Here is a 19,706-nt window from a genome sequence, read left to right as displayed (position 1 = left end):
AATGCATGTATTCAGACACTGATGTTATCAACACACAGACAAACTCACTCACACAGTACAGTATCTCATCTGCATTCTTCGGTCAGACTGTCTCCCTCATTCGTAACACTCCAAGAGGGATGTCACATAGCGATGGTAAAGACAGACAGTCTGACTCTTCACCTCATTCTCAGAAACAGTCATACACACACCTCTACAGGATTTATTTGTGTCTCACATTCGCACACGTTACAATTCATGTGAGCATTTTCCCGAGGTGACTAATGGTCAGCTGACTCTTTTCCTTCTCTGCACATCCACTCCGTCTGCAGACTTCATTCATAGACAGGAATTCTTTTTCTAAACTACAGCCTCATTTAGGAATCAACATGCATCACCATTTAGAAATAGTGTCCTATATTTGTCATATTGGGATTGAATCAGATCAACCTTGAATGCTTTGTACTAATGTTAAAGTCATACAAGTGTTATAGAAACAACATAGCATTTTTGTGCTTTTGTGAAGGTAATATTTCTGCTAAATCTGGCTCTTTCTTCTCTCTGCAGGTGATTCTGAGTTCTATGATCAAAGAATGTGAGATCAAGGTGGAAAACAGAGGAATGGCAGATGCACAAGGGTGAGAACAAACACACAGTCTCATTCCCACCATCACTGCTTCAAAAAATGATCTGCAAAGCATTGTTGTTTTTTTATTGCATGAGAGGCATTGACAGGAACTAGTGATGGCTTGAAATTGGTAATTCAGTAAAAAGAAGAATCAAAAGGGGGAAGAAGTTCTCCTACTGTGAAGAGAGGGGTCATTTTAATAGAACTGGGAACGAGCCCACATTGTGGGTTTATTCCTGAGGGGAGAGGGGAATGTAAGAGTGTTGGAACTATACTCATTATGTGGGTATCTTCACAGAAAGAGAAAAATGAGAGGAGTTGTTTTGGTAAAGCTGAGAGCTGGAGCACCAGCCACAGTGTGGGTGTCTTTTTAGAAGACGTTTCTCCCATCTTGTTAACATGTGTTTGGGGTTCATTAAAAAAGAGGTGTGTGTGTGCTTGTATGTGTGTCTGTGTGTGTGTGTGTGTGTGTGTGTGTGTGTGTCTGTGTCTGTGTGTGTGCATGCACATGAGCTCAGATTTTGGGTGTGTTCCCTAAAACCCTCCATTAAACTCTCGAGGTTAACATCTCTGTGTTTGTGCCGAGACATTTTTGTTCCTCTTTCATTTTGGTCCGTCAACTCTTTCTTCAACTTCTCTGAGTATAATAGATGAGCTGGATCTTTATTTTCACAGCATGAATCTTTTAAAGAAGTTCTGACCTCAAGGAATGCAGATTTTTTTTTTTTTGAAATTTGAAGTTCCGTTTAATTAGTTATATACTTCCTAGTATGAAATATTACCCAAACCCTGATATTTTTTGCTTAACATCAACTTAATGACTTTCTGAACTTGTGTTCCAGTCTACTGAATGTCACAAACTTTGAATGCTCCTACAAATTTCTCTCCCTTCTTTCTCCATCGTGCCATTAGACATGAAGCACTCATGTAACACATTCCTTAACTAGTCTCACACGCTAGGAAACCTCTAATAGACATGATGATGCACACAAAGTCTGAACTCCCTAAATTAATTGATTTCAAATTGCCGTCTGCTCTCAGATGTGGTGTTTGTCTTTCGGTTGAGCAATACAGCAGCTTGGCAGAAGGCAGTAACTGCTCCGTTGTCTCAGTCTGAATCCCTGCTATCTCAAAAGAGGAACTGATGGAGCCGTTAGACTGTAAAAATCAGGAGGGGCTGTATTAGCAAACAGCATTTCCTTTCTGAAGTAGAGTAAAGGCTGTCTGAAGCTCGTCAGCAGATAATGGGTGATAAGAAGTGGGGTTATATGGATCCATAGAGAGATTGCTGTTGGATAAAATAACCTAAATCTTAATGCCCTCGTCCCGATTGAGGATCTTATTTCATACTGAGTGCTTTCGTTTATGGCTGTCCCTCACTCCATAGATGTTAAAAAGAAGGGCTTAGCATGTTGCGTCATCAAACACAACTTTCTTTGTTTTAATGTTTTTCTCCATAGATCGATGTCCATTGCATCCAGTTTGGTCGGTGAGGACGCCAAGACCAAGTTCCTGAGTAAGATGGGTCAGCTAACCACGTCGGGTGCAATGCTGGCCAACGTCTTCCAGAGAAAGAAGTGATCTACGACACTGACTTGACATTGACTCCAGCCGCTGCATCTACAGTAACTGACGACCGCCCTGCTGCCTTTGGGAGCATTTCATTTTACTGGAAAAGGCATTGGTTCAGCTTAACATAGTTGAAGAAATGTATTGTTCATTCATTGTAAAGAGATGAAGGTTTGCCGACAGTTTTGTCATGACTTGATTTCAAATATCCAGTGCAGTGGGACGACCTGCTATTTAAAGAGCAGCAATGTTTTTTGCAGTGAAAGCTGAGGTTTTCCACTCCGCTCATATCCTCTCCTTAATTCTTAATCATGACGAAAGCCTCGTCAATGACGAGGGATTTTCTTTTATGAATCAGTGTTGTTAACATTTCATTCCAGAAAGAGGAGAGTGCAAGAGGAAGAAACTCAACAGTATTGAGATTCACCCAAAGTGATAAAAAGGGACGTGTTTCCTGGACATTTCTGGACTTTAAAGTTTCACCGAATTCCATTTAATTGAAAGTGCAAAACTTGTTTGAGAGAGGAGCTTCACTCATCTCTTGGAAACAAACCTCTGAGAACAGCCTGCTGGATTTCATTTAGGATTTTTAATGGGCGCCATTTTGGAGCAAAGGGTTCTAGGACAGTTTGCATTAACTTGCATGTCTGAATGAAATTACACTGAAGGTTCGAACCACAAATCGGCTCTCAGAATGCCTCTGTACAGTGTGTCTGTATGGCTCAGAAATATCGCCTACTTGAAACTATAAAAATTGTCTTGCCTTTTATTTCTTCAATGTCTGTCTCTGGTTTCTGTTTTGATAGCTTCTATTTTATAACTTATTTATGTCTTAATGAAGAAATACATACTTTATTCCAACTTCCAAAGAAATTTGCACTTCACTTTACTGTTTTGTTCTTTATATATATATATAGTTTGTTTTGTTTAATTCAGAGTCTTATACACATTAAACATTATCACTACTGTTAATGAGTTTGTTTTTTGTTTTATCCATTTTGGCAATGTGAAGTTGAAGAGAACACTGATCATAACTATTCCCTCTCTGTCCGTTGCATCTTGTCTCTCTGTGTTGCAGTGTCTCTGATAATTGTACCGTTTCTTTTTCTAAAGTGGGTATTTGGTTCCGTTTTTCTTTTTTTTCTTCTTTTTTTTCTTTTTTTTGGGGGATATGCTCTAAGACAAACAGTAAATAACTGTATCATACACTGAACTGAAGAGGATGGTACTCATTATGTATATTTGAATTTGGTGTCATGGTGTAATAAAAGATGGAGGTCAGTTGTGTAATTAAATGTACTTCTCTGGACGCCTCATTCAATGTGTTGTATGAATGTATGTGTGTGTGTGTGTATGTGTGTGTGTGTGTGATGAATGGAAAGCATCCTGAATTATGGCTCAAAGTGTCGACAGGTGTTGAAGGCAGTAAAACAAAGTCTTTACACAGACAAACACATACTCCTGCTGCCCCCACCCCTCACATCCAACCCTTTGATGTAGTCTATTGTCTGCTCAGTACAACAAACCAAAGTCCACCTTAAGGGACATTCCCAATAACTTGCCCCAAATAAATACTAGAAATCTCCAAGGATACAATATCTTTTAATCTATCAAGAGGAGAATGATTTTAGCTAGCAGACTTTATCAGCTTTTAGTTAAGAGCTGATATTTAAGACAAGTTAATTTCAGTAAGAGTGTTTTTTCACAGCCCTGATTGACATGTAGTGGAATCCAGTATATTGATTTATGCTGAAGATAGAAACAGGCCACGCAGATCTGTGGGGTCGTGCTCTTTTAGTGGTTGAACATTACGTGAGTTAACTAACGTCATCCATGATAAAGAACATAATTTGCATATTCAAGCTAATATTCAACCATCATTGCTGATAACTCTGCAGGTGGACAAATAATTGATATGCAGCATGGGTGGAACTTCAGGACATGGCAGCATTGCGTGTATGTGTTTGTGTCCAATTCTTGTGTGGGCGTGCCTGTGTGTAGATATGCACAAGGGACACTTGTTCTTTGTGTCAAAACAACCCTCTGCTTGCCAAGACCCTGTGTGGTCATGCAAATATGTATACCTGCATGCATGTCTGAGTGTGATCCAGTATTTTCTGTGTTCATGAACGCTTGCTCGGCCTTTTATTGGTGTAGAAATGGCGTCAGCCGGCAGCTCTTACTCACAGGAGGGACTTGGGTGACTCACGTATCACATCTGTTTCCAAAGCAAGCAGAAGCAATGCAGATCCAATCTTAAACCACCGGAACATGGTGGCTAAGCTTTTATGTTATTATTCCACTCTGTTCTGTGTGTATGCGAGGGCCATGTGCATGTTTTTCTACCCTGTGTCTTTTTCAGTGTTTTCAAGGAAGACTGTGCCTAACCCTAACCCTTGAAGCGTCCTCCAAATTCATAGTACCACAACAGGCTGTGGCTGTTTTCTGCTGTGGAACGAGTGTGTCTTGCATTAATGGGAACCATTCAGCAAGCCTATGTCCTGTGTATGTGTGCATTTTTGTGTATATGAGCGGTCTGGAATATTCTTCCATCGTGAACTTTGACTTCTTGTAAGTGATGCTAAGCAACACGACCAGCATGATTAAAGAGCTACGCAGTCTTTGCTCTGACCCAGGTCATTTGAAGTGTGATTCTTGTAAACCAGCATGGCATCCGCCTGCAGTGGATTTACATTTTTATACATCAAAACATGCTACATCGTTACATCTGTGCTTGAAGTGGGGGGCCTTACAGGGACTTCTTTATGTGTCCACATCAGTTTGGATGTTTGGGAGTGACCTTGGTGTGAATGCTCAGAGTGAAGCTGAGGTTTGTGATTGCTAAAAGAGTCCAATCTGGCTTTTAATTGCTACTGTGCAAGCTACAGAGGCCCCACCACAAAACAGCTTCTCTCAGCATGTTTTTACGGGAAGAGGGGGAGAGGGAGGACAGAACCCATTACCTTCACTGGCTCAGCTTAAAATCCTTGTTATACTTCCTCTTTCCCCTCAGTTAAACAGCTTATAAACTAAAGAATCCTGCAAGTATCCACTTCCATTCATTGTGGTGATTATCAAAGAATCAGTTGACTCTTGGTCATTCATTGTTATGCATTTGCAGGATAATTTGTATGCTGATGTTTCTGAAAACATCTGGAATAGCATTACTTCAGCATTGTGTGCTTACCACTAACACAAATATTGGAATAACTGTTTTAAAATAGATATGTTTGTCTTTTTCTAAGGATCAAATTTCTTGGCATCTTTTTTCCCCCTCTTTTTTCTTGTGCCAATCAACCCTATACTTTATCCATTCCCATGCAATTTAATATTTGCATAACTGTCACCTTGAAGAGAACATATTCTCCACTTTCACACAAACCTTCCCTCTCTTGGTTTGCCAGAGTAGGCTGGGCCCAATCTGTCATGCAAATTCTGAGGGAAATACACCCTGTGCTTTTTCCCCCTCCCACCCTCACCTAAGAGCCAGGAACAAATATTTCCTGGAGGCTGTCTCCAATACTTTTGAATAAATGACTTCTGTAGCCCATAGATATGGTCATGGCTGTTCCAGCAGGACCCACGCTCCAGGAACTATGCTGAGACCTGCCTACTCACTCCCATGATGAATGGGAGAAAATAAAGGAAGTGAACTCTATGAAAGTGACCACATGCTTTGCCTCCAGCTTATGGGATGATATCTGAATGCTAGTATGAATTTGATATAAGGTCATATCTCTTGTTTGGCCAATCATGAAAAGTACCACTTAGCAAACTGAACTGAATGTGTAGTGCTGGCACATATGTGATTTGGGTAGACTGTCACAGAATGTAATCACAGCATTTCTAATTCCAATGTATATTACCAGAAATCTTACTGTACCTCACTGACAACAATGCCTGCTTTATAACTCGTGTTTTGAGAAAGAATAGTGCACAGAACAAGGAGGGAGAGAAGGGGATGAGCGTTTTTTTTCTACATATGACAACGTGGGAGGAGTTCCCTCCCTCCCTAAAGCCAGTCAGTCAGTTTTTACAAGCTGTTGCAAGCAGCTCCTTCCACAAAGCGTGGGTGACAACAGAAGGAAGAGGAGAGACGTGAGAACCACAGCTGCCTTACTGGGTATCGCGGCGCAAGAATGCCCTATGAATCGCTGTGGAGGTTCGGCCACATTTACGCACACAAGAAGAAGAAGTGAGTGACTGTACGGACATTTCAAGAGGAATCTGGAAAGTCGGATATTAGCTGCTTGGCTGAGACTGAAAAGTTTGTCCAAGAAGTTGTCTTCATCAACCAGCAAAGATGAGGCTGAACTTTTCAACGATATGGATATTCCGTGGCTGGATAACATGTGTCATTGTCACCTTTTACGCACAGGTAAAAAATAAAATTAAAAAATGCTTCTGCTGTTAGAGTTAAACGTTTTACACTATTTAGATAATTACTTGAGTGTATAGCAACCAAAATAATTGATAATTACTTTATTGTGTGTCCTGTCTCATCGCTCTGCTTTTAATGTGCTGTCATGTTAGATTGGAATGAGAGAGGCAATGCAAAACAATACAGATGTTTTTCATTGAGAAGATAGACAAGGAGATATGTAACAGTAGACCACAATATGTGTCATCACATCTGATGATTTGTATGAACTGGACAGAGGGAGAAGCCAGGGGAGGAGGGTGTTGGATTTTTTACGCGCGGACACTGACTGGAAAAAGTTGTGTTTGGATCGAGTCCACCTCTCCTGTCCTGACCGCAAAATCACCGCTGGCGGCTGGATGTTCCTCTCCCTCCACCAAGCATTCTCTCCCGGTCCGAAGGGGACCCGCTCAGGCCAAAAGGTTCATCAAGAGCCTCATTAGGAGAGGTTCTCACAATGAGGTGCACGGGCCAATAGGGATCCCACAGAAAGCCACTAAAGAGAAAGGGGGAACGGTTTTGTACATTTAAATAAAAATTAAAATTACAGGCACTTGATTGCATGGATGTGTTAATCATGTTGTATACAGCACAGAACTCTATGATTCTTTATCTTATAGCTCTGTGATTTTGTTTGGCTTTGGCTTGGATTTTTAGGGTTCCCATTTAGTCCTGATGCAACTTCATCATCAGCTGATCCTCTGCCAAGGTTAAACTTGGGGGAGGAAAAAGTGAATGGCCCATGACATGTTGTTGTCCATGTTGTTATTTAGTCCAAGAAGCTAACTCTGTCCAGGTGGAGTAGTTTACAAGATGTGGTTGTAGTGGTGGGACTTCTGGGCACCAGCGATCTATCACTGCCTGTTTGCCTGCATTACTGTAAGCCAGCATCGTTATGACTATGACTGGAACAGACGGTCTCTCTTCCTTTGTTTTTCCTTCTTCGCTCCACTAAAAGTGTTGCAAGAGATAATACTTGGGAGGGCACTGCATCTTATCCATGCAGTCCAATATTTTTTTTTTGAAGTAGTGGTAACAAAAGTGAGCAATAACAGATATGGTGCCCAGAAAATTAGTCAGAGTGTGGAAAGGAAGTTATGTTTTTCATCGACATTTTAAGGTGACACTGCAAAACTTTGGCTTTGGTCTGTTCTCACCATGGTCTTGCCATTACTGACTCACAGTATCCCCGAAGAATTCCCCTTCATTTTCTTGGTATTCAACCACTTCATCCAGTTCACTCCAAATTCATTTCTAACTGTGTGTTTGACATTGAGCAACACAAGATTACTTCAAGATGTTGAGAGCTTTAAAAGTCAATATATCATGTGTGAGCTGAGCTTTTGGTGGATTAATGTACTTGCCTACCCATATGTCCCCTGCTCTTGTTATCCAGCTCATCTATCCATCCATGAATTCACCCCTGAATGTGCACACTCATTCAACTAAAATCATAATACCTCTTTCCCAATTCCCATTCATCTGAAGCGGGAAGTCTCCTTCACATCTGTGGTCTTCTTCATCACATGTTCTCCCTTCTGTTGCTCCAACCATCCATCCATCCTGCAGTCCACCCACCCACCACAGCATCAGTAATCAGTGTTATGTCTAACTCAGCTTGAGCAATAACACTGTATTGCCTCAGGCCTGCAGATCCAAACTTGATTTAACCATGCAGACAAGAGAAACATTCACTTTATAGATGTTGCATCCCTTGTAATGACAAAAGAGCTTTGTGTGGCGGAAGGAGGATCATTTATAATTGCCTTAATACCTTTAATATTGCTTCTAATACCTTCAGATTAACCCCTGTCTACTTGTATTGAAAATATTAACATTGATATGAGCTTTTAATCTATGGTTAGTATCTTCTGACTAACTTTCTAGCTTTTCTTTCTGTTATGAAGAAATCACCATTCCTTACACACAAACATATGTCCGTTCTTGTGCACCAGAGGATTTTCCTCAGGAAAAGTTACTTGATACTCATTTTTATGAACTATGTAGCAATGAAGCCAGTTTCCTTAAAAATGGCAAACAGATGCACAATGTTTTTGAGGCTCATATTGTTTGAAAGTTTTAAACATGTTAATCAGGAGTATGAGATTGTGAAAAAAAAAATCATTTAGCACAGGTAAAAACCACAACATGTGCAGGTGGCACTTCAAAGGACTTGTTTTTTATGGCTTTAAAAAAAATAATCACAGGTGCAAACATTATACAAAGATTCAATTGTTGTGCAATATGCTTTTACAGCACCTTATCGTGGATCCCTGAAACCCCTACAGGCCAAAAAGTCACACTGTGCTTCTCTTGGCTTGGCGCCAACTGCCGTTATGCAAATTCTCTAGCAGCTTGACAGTAAATGGAATGCACTCTGCGTCCTACTCCTGTTTGATAGGATCATATAACTGCTGAAGGTTTTTAAAAGATAACCAAAACTGGAAAATATGGTCAAATATTTATTTTAACAGTTTATGTTGGAAATACACACAGAAAAACATACACACACACACACACACACACACACACACACACACACACACACACAAATAAACACACACACACACAGTTGTTTTTTCCACCACTTCAGAGGACATTTCATTGACTTACCTTAATTTCCTGGAGACTTATATTTAACCATAACCACCACACCCCTAAACCTAAACTTCACATAACACTAAATTAATAACTTTATACCAAGTATTCACTCTAAAATTTATCATTTACATTCCATAAGGATAGCAGAAGAAGTTACTCATGTGTAAATAGCAACACACACACACACACACACACACACACACATACATACATACGCACACACACACACACACACACACAACTTAGTGGATCAGTATATATTTAGTGACTCAAAATGTTCTACCTCACATAACTCAAAGCCAATGTTTAGATGTGGTAGTAACAAAAATACAATTCCCAGCATTCTTTTGGCTTCCTGTGCCCTCTGTCCCACTTGTGGAGATTGACCACTCTTACAATTGTATATTGTACTTCCACCTTACACCATGCATCCATACATCTATACATCCATACATCCATACATCTATACATCCATACATCCATACATCCATACATCTATCCCAGCACAATGACACAGGACTCTTAGCATGGGAACCTCTCCTACTTCTGTCACTTAAGTCTGCTGTAGCACATGGTCCTCATTAGTGCTGCGGTCCGAGCTATGAGCACTGTGCATCATTATGCCTCTGGTTAGATTTTAAAACAAAGACTGGCTGATGTGTGAGAAGCTGAGTTAAGGTAATTAAACGTTTTGCCAGTGTTCATGTTGTTCTGTCGTTGCTTGAGGCTGGAGAGACATTGAGACTAAACAGTGTCTTAAGTGGAGGTGTGAGAACCAGAGAGAAATAACAAGAGAGAGGAGATGTTCCTTACCCTTTATGTTTTTTTATTGAAATTGATACTATTGCTGTATTTTTAAATGTTCAATTTTGTGCTCAGGAAAAAAAACAATGGTCTCCTGGAATCAATTCTGAATCAAGGGTTTAACTAAATTAAAAATTCAACAAAAGTAAGATGGGTATTTGACAAAAACAAGCTTTTTCCAGTTCTTTCAACAGCATCTCATGGTTATCCTCTGCACAATTTGCTCAACTGTCATCAAGAATTAACTTCCGCGATCAAGAAGTAATTGTTTTCACAGGGTTGGCAGGTTTATATGACACTGAAGCCCATTCAGTCGTAGGAAATCTGGGGATGCACTCAGTCTTTAAAATGAGGAATCAATTATCTGACTTATCACATTTACAACAATTGACTGCATGGCTATAACATCCAAAGTAAATGATAACTGCAAGATGAAGAGACTCATGCAGTCGTTTCAGAAGCTCTAAACTCTATGTAGTATTTATTCTGAATATTTCCTTTGGGAAGAGCAGGAGGATGGATTTGTCACTTTTCACTTGACTGGCCTTGTATAGGACTGGAACTCATCAGAGACAGTATTTCTGTACAATACAAATTATAGGATATGAGTGAATGAGTGTATAAAGCTTTCAGAAGGGCTGAAGGAGTAAAAGAAGGTCAGAGTGGAGTGAGACCTATAGGTTATATTTTTCTACGTTTATATATAGACGCTGTGGCTTTGGCATTGCTTTTGTCATAACAGCCAGATTCTCTAATTCAGCAATGTGGCAAGCCCCTAAGTTTGGGTGGCTGTAGGGTGTGTGCAATATGTCTGTCTACCCACATGTCTTACCTTTAGAGACCCTTTCTTGAATTCCCATTAATTGTTTAAAACATGGACTGATCTAACACTGTTCACTTTCCTGTTGCCCATAACAAGAGCTCTGGTACTCTCTACTAATGCTGTAGCACGCACTGTTGAGTGACAACAGGAAACATACTGTAACATTATACCAAGTTAAGAATGACCTTTTAAGAACTATGATACATTTTAGCTTAACTGCTGCCACAAGACTTTCTTTTTCTCATCACTTAGTGTAATAAGCAGTTTAACGAACAGGTCATCTTTCCAGAAGCTAGTAATTATCTTTAAATGGAACAAGAGTGGGAATCAGGAGACCGTTTGCAGCCAAAATGTGTTTATTAATTCCAAGCCAACTGGAGATGATTGCATTTAATTTCAGTTGGTTCTCCTTGTGTAATTGGGTACTATTGAAGTTTGGTTTGCTGGTTTGGAGGGTGCACAGTCGATGTGGTCAGGTGCTTCTGAGAGTGTGGAAAGAATTCCTGGGCATGTCTTGGAAATGTTTTAACCATCCTCTTCCTCTCATTACTCACCGCCATCTCAAAATATCATCTGCAGATTTAAAAGATGATCTTAAGATGGAGAAAGATGGACATAGTAAAGTATAGCATACACTGAGGAAACCATGAAGCACTAAAATGATAGATCTTAATATTCTTTAAATGTTATGTATGCTGTTCAAGGATTCCTGTTTCCTGTCATATATAAAGCTAAACTTATGTTGTGTCTTATTATCTTTTAGAACGGAGTCTCCAAATCTCTTCAGTGTGATGAAAAACATTATCTAAAAGGCTCCAGATGCTGCAACAAGTGTGGACCAGGTAATAAACCACACACACACACACACACACACACACACATACAGGAATCAAGTATAACACAAGAATGTAGTGTGAGCATATTGAATTTCTGTTTTACTCAATGGATTCAGCATAACATAAAAATAGATTTCCCTTCACAAAGATCCTTAGTTTAAAGAGGAAGTATGTTTATAAATGGAACATTTTGTGCACACACAATCTGCATTTACATCTGACCCACAAAACTAGCTACCACTTAAGTGTCAATTTCCTTCCTCTTTTCCCTTCTTCCATTAGGTTTTTAGTGGTTACTGTGATTATGTATGGGTTGTTAAATCCATCTGTCTTTCTTCTCTACCCTCCCTCTGTGTCTTTTTTTTATTTATTAGGTTTACGTTTGTATTCTGAGTGCAATGGTTCCAACGAGACTCGATGTAGTAAATGTGACCGTGGAGAATACCAGCCCGGCTGGACCCAAGAGACACGCTGTCTTCAGCAGAAGTTCTGTGATCCAGGTCAGTAGCTGCAGCTTGCACACAGATGCCAAAACTTTGAAAGACCATTAAAAGACTTTGCTACATATACCTTTACTATACAATTGCAACAGTGCACCCATTAAATACCACTACAACAATAAACTATGACCTCAGAAATGGCCACAATCTTCACTTTTTGTATTGAACAATGCTCTGATCACCACAGAAAAGGTAGCTGTAAAAAAACATTTGATGAGGTGAACTCAAATTAAAGAGTAACAGGAGAGAGTCCTGTGGATGCATTTGTGAAACTAAAATTGCATCTGTTTTATTATCTTAGAGTTATCTCTAAATCTTTGTAACAAAGTCAATCTCACAAGCGGCAACATAATACTAAAAAAGACTATATCAAAACTAACATGATAAATTATGGCAAGTTTGTTACAAGGATAGTTAGTGGTAGAGTCTACAATATGAATTCCTGGATATTAAGTGGTGCCAGTAATATTTGTTGCTAAAATGTCTTAAATAGCATATCACATGACATGATTACACAACTTTTGATTTAAAAAAAGAATGAAAAAATGCAGTTTTAAAAACAATACTTTCCACTCATATTGTGGGATATTTGATTTGAAAGAGAACTTATTTTAATTTTAATTATAACTATTCTAATTATCTGTTAACTGCCCCTGCTGTTGTATCTGTGTGTATCTGTCTGTAAAACATATGGTCTCATGCTTGGGGCTTCTCTGTAAATGACCCCTGAGGACATCATTGAAACTGTTTGCATTAATTCATTTTCAAAGAGCAATGGCCAATGGGGAAACTGCAATACTAGGCTGGATGACAAGTGGTGTAACTTCATCGCTCGATGAGTCAGTCAGTCAACGACGGACATTCATGGTTATAGAGCTGGTCTGTGGCCGGTCCAGCCAAAAAGAAGCCTGTTATGATTTGCACTAAAATACTGCCTCATTTGACCTCCAGGTAAGGGCTTCATGCCAAGGCCTGAAAACTTTGAGGCAGAGGAACCATGTCGCTGCCATCCTAACTTCCAATGCTTTCCCATCAACTGCGAGTACTGTGAGAGGATGCCCACCTGCCCACCTGGTCATGGACTCGAGTTGGACCCTGGTAAGACATAAATCTGCATATCTAATAATGAAGATATATCAAGCAATTATAGAGACAATTTATTACAATTTATCTTCTTAATTCCAGAGTCAACTAACGGAAGGAAGATTTGTGTTCCGTGTAAGAAAGGCTTCTTCTCTGCTGAAAACAGTGCTGAACAATGCAAACAATGGACTAAGTAAGCATATACACATACATGCTCACACACACACACACACACACAAACACACACACACACTTTTTAGCCTGGAATATTTTGACATTGTGAAGGGAAAATGCATTGGGGTAGGTGTACTCACTGCCAGCCATCTGTTATGAGTAATATGCACACCACTTCCCCTGGAACCCTGGACCAGACACCAGCTTCCACTGCTGGCCGGATCTGTCATGACGTTGGAGAGAAAGAGGGAGAATTTTGTTTTTTTCTTTCATCTGTCCTTCTCTCTCCTTCCACCATTACCACAGATCCGGCCAACTATAAAGGCTGGTTCACTATAGAGGGAAAAAATTGAATGTCAACATGTACAAGTGTTCCTCTTTACTGTCCTCAATGGGCTCATTTCTGGTGAAACGATACCTACAAGTGGGCGATTAACCATCTGATGACTTGTTGTGGACGAGACAACTTAGAACTCAGCTTTCTGAAGACAGTACGGATGGTTGTGGATTTTGGATGAAACACAACCCTAGCCACCCTATTTGCCCTGTGTGGCTCCCCAGTCGACACTGTAAAGTCCTTCTGTTTCCTGGGAACCATCATCAGCCAGGACCTCAAGTGGGAGCTGAACATCAGCACCCTCACCAAGAGGGCCTAGCAGAGGACGGTACTTCCTGCAGCAGCTGAAGAATTTCATCCTGCCGAAATCAATGATTGGTGCACTTCTACAATGCTACCACGAACTCCATCCTCAACTCCTATATCACCATCTGTTGCACTGCCACAACTTCCAAGGACAAGGGCAGACTGCAGCGTATCATCTGCTGTGCTGAGAAGGTGATCGACTGCAATCTGGCATCCCTTCAGGACCTTGATGGAGCAGGAAAGATCCTAGTAGACCCCTCTCACACCAGGCATAATCTTATTGAAACACTCCCCTTTACCAAGATGCTGTTGTCTGTCAAGACCAAAACTTGACAACGCAAGAACAGTTTCTTCTCATCTACAGCCAACATCATCAACATCATCATCAAGGTCCAGGACCCCCACTAACACAAACATTAGACTGTAGCTACTTTCCACTGAAAATAGTTGGCAACACTGAAGACCAAGGCAAATTCCTTGTATGTGCAAACCTGTTTCTGATTCTCTGTTTTCATAATTTTATCCTCTCTCTCCCAGTTGTAAGGCTGAGGCCAGGAGTGAAAAACGGCCAGGCAGTGCTCAGACTGACGCAGTGTGTGGACAACATGTCACTAGTAAGACAGAATATCATGACACTAAGTCAATTTAATGCAAAGTGTATACAACTGCATGAAAACACCTGACGGAATTATTATGTTCACTGCAGACATTTATGACTCACAGTAGATGCAGAGTAGAAAAAGCAAGCTTTGAACTCATCTCTCTTGCAGGTGCAGCACCCTCCTGGGTTCTAGTTTCATTGCTGTCAGTCATCACTGTTCTCTGTTTGCTCATCCTGCTCCTCTTCTGCTACAAGGACAAACTGAAATTACTCTCTGGTAGGTTACAGACTGCACTCATCTTAAAGTTCTCCCTTAACTTTATTGTTTTATTACTGTTCTAATTAAGAGTGCTACACCTGCATTTTAATCAGTATTAAGGTACAACGTGTTGTTTTTTTGTCCAGTAAATCTGCGCTCCTGTGTTCAGAATCTGAAGAGGACTAGAATACAGCAGGTAAGATGACATTTCAGTTGAATGGACGTGGACACATTCAGAAATATTGCAAGTAATTTCACCTATATATTAGATTGTTTATGAAATATATGACCAATGGAAGAATTAAAAACAATTACAGCACTTGTATGTCTTACTACATGGATTTTAATAATTATATATTTTTTACATGCATTCATGCAAGTAAAACCTGCTTTAAATTTTTTTTATGTTTTAGGAGACCTTGGCACCTCTTTACCACAGCGGAGCAGCAGGAGGAATAGGAGGTGGCCCAGGAAATGCCAAATGTACACCATGTGAGACGACCAAACTCATTTGCCAAGCCCCCCACAACCCTGCTGATGAGACCCCATGCACCTATCCCACCACTGTTACCGATGTGAAGGTGTCACTGCCCCTAACAGGGAATATGACAGAGAAAGAAGGGACAAAGGGGAAGGCAGTGATGGAGGAACTGAGCGAAGGGTCTGGGGAACCTGAGGAGGTGTCTGAAGAAGAGGAAATTGTGAGTGTGTCTCCGCTGTTGGCAGGTTCTTGCCTGTGTGTAATTTCGGCACGTGAGCCACTGGAAGTAGGAGAGAATGAGGACTGTAGCCAGGCTGTCAGCTCTGGGATTCCCAGAACCTGCTTCTGTGGAGGGCTGGATGCAGATGAGAGGGGGAAAGAGGAAAAAAGTGAGAATGAAAGGGATCAAGAAAAGGTTAATCTGTACAAGAGTGAGACAAGTGTTTCATCTCTTGTCTCTCTGTCTCTTCCTCTCCACCACACCTCCTCTGTAATCCCTCCATCGAGCCCACATCCTGAACTCTGCCTGCCGTTGTCTCAGGCTCAGGCAAGGCCAGAGTTCAAACCCCACCTGAAAGACAGGTCACTAGGGAAACAGGAGGAATTATATAGACTGGCAAGCACAGACTCCACCTCCACAGAGAATAGCACCCCCAGTGCAGCTTCTGTGATGACTTCAGTCAGCCCTTTAATGACGTCCTCATCTGTCGGAGATCTCTATCTGGACAAGCCCACGGAGGCCTCCAGCCAGGACCACGGCCAGGGACTTTCCTGGGGTGACAGCAGAGGAAACAAGCTCTCTTCTGGGGACTCAGAGCTGGAATGCCCACCTGAAAGTCTTCAGAGCCAGCTGGCAGAACCAACTCTTACCTCAGGTAGGTTAAAATGTAAAAACTTCACGAAGCCCACATAAACTGTATGGAAGCTCATTTCTGACAATAAAGGGAAAAAAAAGACAGTAAGTGACAGTAAGTCAGTCAAAATGCTGAGTTAGTGGGTCAAAATTAGGACTTTTCAAGACAAAGTAATTATTAATATCTAATAATTCTGACTTATTTTCTTATAATTTCATATATATTTCACTTCAATTTCACTTATAAGTCATACTTTTATCTTAGTATATTATAACACTGACTTCATATGCCATAAATTGGTCAGTCAAGTTTTAATTGTTTAGTTGGTAATTATGACTTACAAAGTCCAAAAGATTTACAATTCAATTGTTTTCACTTCAATCAATTTTTACTTATAATTATCTACTTTTCAATTGTATAGTCAACCTTGTTATTCTGACTTGGTATCCCATTTTCACTGATTATTACTGTTCACATCATTCTTTTTTTTTTCGTGGCAGAAATGGGCTGCCATACATCTTCGTCTGTCAATTCCCAGAAAAATAAGCTATTTTTAGCTCTTTTGGGCTGTACAAAGATGCTATGGAAGACAATATTTTTGCTATGACTCCTCATTTTATTGTCAATGAAAACTGAGTGCACAGTGGTTGTGAGCTTTGGGGATAATGGCTTATTAAAAAGACTGTGTGACCACAGTTGTGTTTGCCAGGTGGATTCTGTATTCAGTGTTTGAGTAGGCAGTCAACCCTGTATTGCCACAGAGTCATACCCGTACATGATTTGATACACTGGCAGTGTTCTGTTTCCGCAGAATAAGTGGAACAATTCACCAAGAATAACAGAATGAAATTTTAGTTGGTTTTAATGGAAAGTTTTACTGTCACATGGTTGAACTTGTATTGTTCTCTTTGAGGCCTTCACAATGCTGCCAACAAGAAAAATCTCAGAGAAACATATTTATGCATTATGCCTCAAACACTAAGTGGTTATGGTTAGTTTAAAAGCAGTATTATTAGAGCAGTCTGCTCAGGACAGTGGTTAGCTCAAACTGGGGTATTATTAGGTAACATGCTGAGGACAACATATAACAGAGAATTGGTTTTCAGCATAAGAATAGGAGGTTTGTGTGATTGTTTCCAGGAAATATGTTTTTATCAACGCCAGTGTACCAAGAAATATGTTTTATCAACGCCAGTATTGATATTTGGAACCCAAATTTGGGGGGACCACACAGAGAGCAGGAATAGGATATGTGTGTGTGTTTGATGAGCTAGTGAACCACCAGAACCACACTGTAACATACACTGTTGTGTGTGTGTGTCAGTGTGAACTATGCCATGTACAATGCTCCTGTTTACCCGGAGTTCCATAGGGTTGCGCAAAGTGACCACAGCTTTAATTGAAGCAAGATGTGAGCAGCTTGAGTAATACTTTTATAACTCTGCCTACCCAACAAAAACACACACACACAAACTTGTGAAGATTTTTTTGGACTCTCACTGATGACTGGGTACTTTAATTACACATTTACTGGCTTGAAACGAACACCATTTCCCATCATGCAGTAATAACAGATAATTAAATAGAATTCACAAACATGATATTTAAAGGTCAAAGGTCACACCTGTATACAGAGTTTTTAAACACCTCCTCAAATCAAAACATGATGAAACATCAGTCTTATCTGCTGGTCACTCTCTGGAGCAGTTTTGGGGTTAACCAACTGGCAGTCGCCCAGGTAAAATAAGCAGGATTTGGGCAGATTTGTAAATGTGTGGTTTTTCTTTGAGGTTGAACATGAGAGATGTTCCACAAGAGTTCAACTCTAGTCCTTGGTTTAAAACCCCTGTCAGTCGATGATATTGCTGCTGTTGTTGGGCATCCAGAAAAATCAGCTTGGTATTAAAGATGGATAAACAGAAGAACCCAAGCAGATTCCACAAAGCTTTGTTTTCAAAGTTGTGGTGAAAATGACATATTTCCAAGCCAGACCTCTCAGACTGGTATTCCGGGAAAGGCTCTCAGATGGGGAGCACAGAGACGCTGTCTTGGTGAGTGTGCGATTTTGTGTGTCTGTCTCTGCAGCTTTATAGGGCTATGGCAGTGTGTGTGTACATGTGTAAAAGTGTCTGCTAAAGTGTGTTTGCTTACATTTTACTGGTGTGTGTTTGTGCACAGATGTATGTGTGAACAGACGAGGCATTAGCTGTGAGTCACGGAGGGTCGGCTCATTCTGTAGACTGGAAAGTCAGACAGGAGGCTGGATAAAATAGGAACCAGAAACTTAATCTGGTGAAACATCGGTTACACACAGAAGCACATAATTGATTTCCTAACCCACCTGGTTGACTCTGATGCGTGTGTGATCAGAATGAAAACAGTGAGTCAATTAATACAGATGTTTTTTGAATGATATAAATGAAGTTGAGATAATTTGTGAAACATTCTTTCTTTGGATAAACATGTGGTTGGACTTGGAGTAAAGGTCATAAAGAGTTGAACAGTACTTTTGCTGCATTTATTCAGTCATGTGTTTAAACCATAAATCTTTGACAACTGACTTGTTTTCAGAAGTCTTGATTTTCTCACGCTAAAATGTGCTAGGCAGTCTGAAACGGTCAAAAAGGATATGATATGGTGGTGTATGAAGCTGTGGCCTTTCTGTGGTCATCTTGCAAGGTCATTACACCCACTGTCCATTTGTCATCTGAGGTTAGCCAAGATTTAGTCCCTTCTTCACTTGCGTCATGAATAGGGGAAGCTCTGTCTGCCTGTGTGTGTGGTTGTCTTACACAATTATACTATATATAGATATATATATAGTATTTCTACATTTTACCCAATAGGGCGTCATTGCACTTAACATTTTTACGCCAGTTACATAGGAAATGTTGATTCATTTGTCATGAGTTACCCCTGCAAATCAATGGTTTCTTCACACTACCCCCACTTAAGGCACATTGTCCATAAATCATGTTACTTCACTTGTGCCAACATCTTATTTTCTTCTACTTCTCATGATCATTTTCTCGTTCTCCCTCCAACATCTTTCCATTCAGGTCAGGTGTCTGGGAACAACAACACCACCTTCATCTCCAGCGGTCAGGTGATGAACTTCAGCAGTGACGTCATCGTCGTCTATGTCAGCCAGACGTCTTTTGGCAGTGATGGGGCAGAGCTGGACGATGCATTCAGTAGCCCCGTCCAGGAAGAGGCCAGTGAGACAGCTCAGTTTTTCGAGAGTAGTCTGAGGTCACCAGGGGACTCCATTGCCCACAGCACCTTGCAAGAAGAGACACTGCTTGTCCGAGAAGTGATGGAGGAGCGGCCACGTGGAAAGTGAAACTAGTGGCTGTATTTTACGTCAGTACCGTGATCATCTCCATACTCCATACTCCCTAAACATCAATTACACACTGAAAAACAACCTTTGATGATTTCTGTTGCCCTA

General features: G+C 40.5%; 2 protein-coding genes across 4 annotated transcripts in view; both read left to right on the top strand.

The window, feature by feature from the left end:
* relch (RAB11 binding and LisH domain, coiled-coil and HEAT repeat containing) overlaps positions 1 to 3,471 on the top strand; it is a 32,096-nt gene extending 28,625 nt beyond the window's left edge. For all 3 annotated transcript variants that reach the window (XM_053342856.1, XM_053342855.1, XM_053342857.1), the window contains 2 exons: positions 547 to 617; positions 2,068 to 3,471. In XM_053342856.1, the coding sequence (XP_053198831.1) occupies positions 547 to 617; positions 2,068 to 2,188 (192 nt within the window). In that variant the 3' untranslated portion in view covers positions 2,189 to 3,471. The remainder of the gene's footprint in view (positions 1 to 546; positions 618 to 2,067) is intronic.
* A 3,008-nt stretch (positions 3,472 to 6,479) lies between these two features.
* Positions 6,480 to 19,598, top strand: tnfrsf11a (tumor necrosis factor receptor superfamily, member 11a, NFKB activator). The gene is made up of 10 exons (XM_053342585.1): positions 6,480 to 6,554; positions 11,588 to 11,666; positions 12,035 to 12,160; positions 13,112 to 13,258; positions 13,346 to 13,436; positions 14,598 to 14,674; positions 14,831 to 14,938; positions 15,067 to 15,116; positions 15,334 to 16,276; positions 19,315 to 19,598. The coding sequence occupies exons 1-10, from the start codon at positions 6,480 to 6,482 to the stop codon at positions 19,596 to 19,598; spliced, it is 1,980 nt and encodes a 659-aa protein (XP_053198560.1).
* The last annotated feature ends 108 nt before the right edge of the window (positions 19,599 to 19,706 follow it).

The sequence above is a fragment of the Scomber japonicus genome, chromosome 21 (assembly GCF_027409825.1).
Source record: "Scomber japonicus isolate fScoJap1 chromosome 21, fScoJap1.pri, whole genome shotgun sequence".
Taxonomy (NCBI): domain Eukaryota; kingdom Metazoa; phylum Chordata; class Actinopteri; order Scombriformes; family Scombridae; genus Scomber; species Scomber japonicus.
Note: the sequence above shows the minus strand (reverse complement) of the source record. Positions and strands in the feature narration are given on the sequence as shown.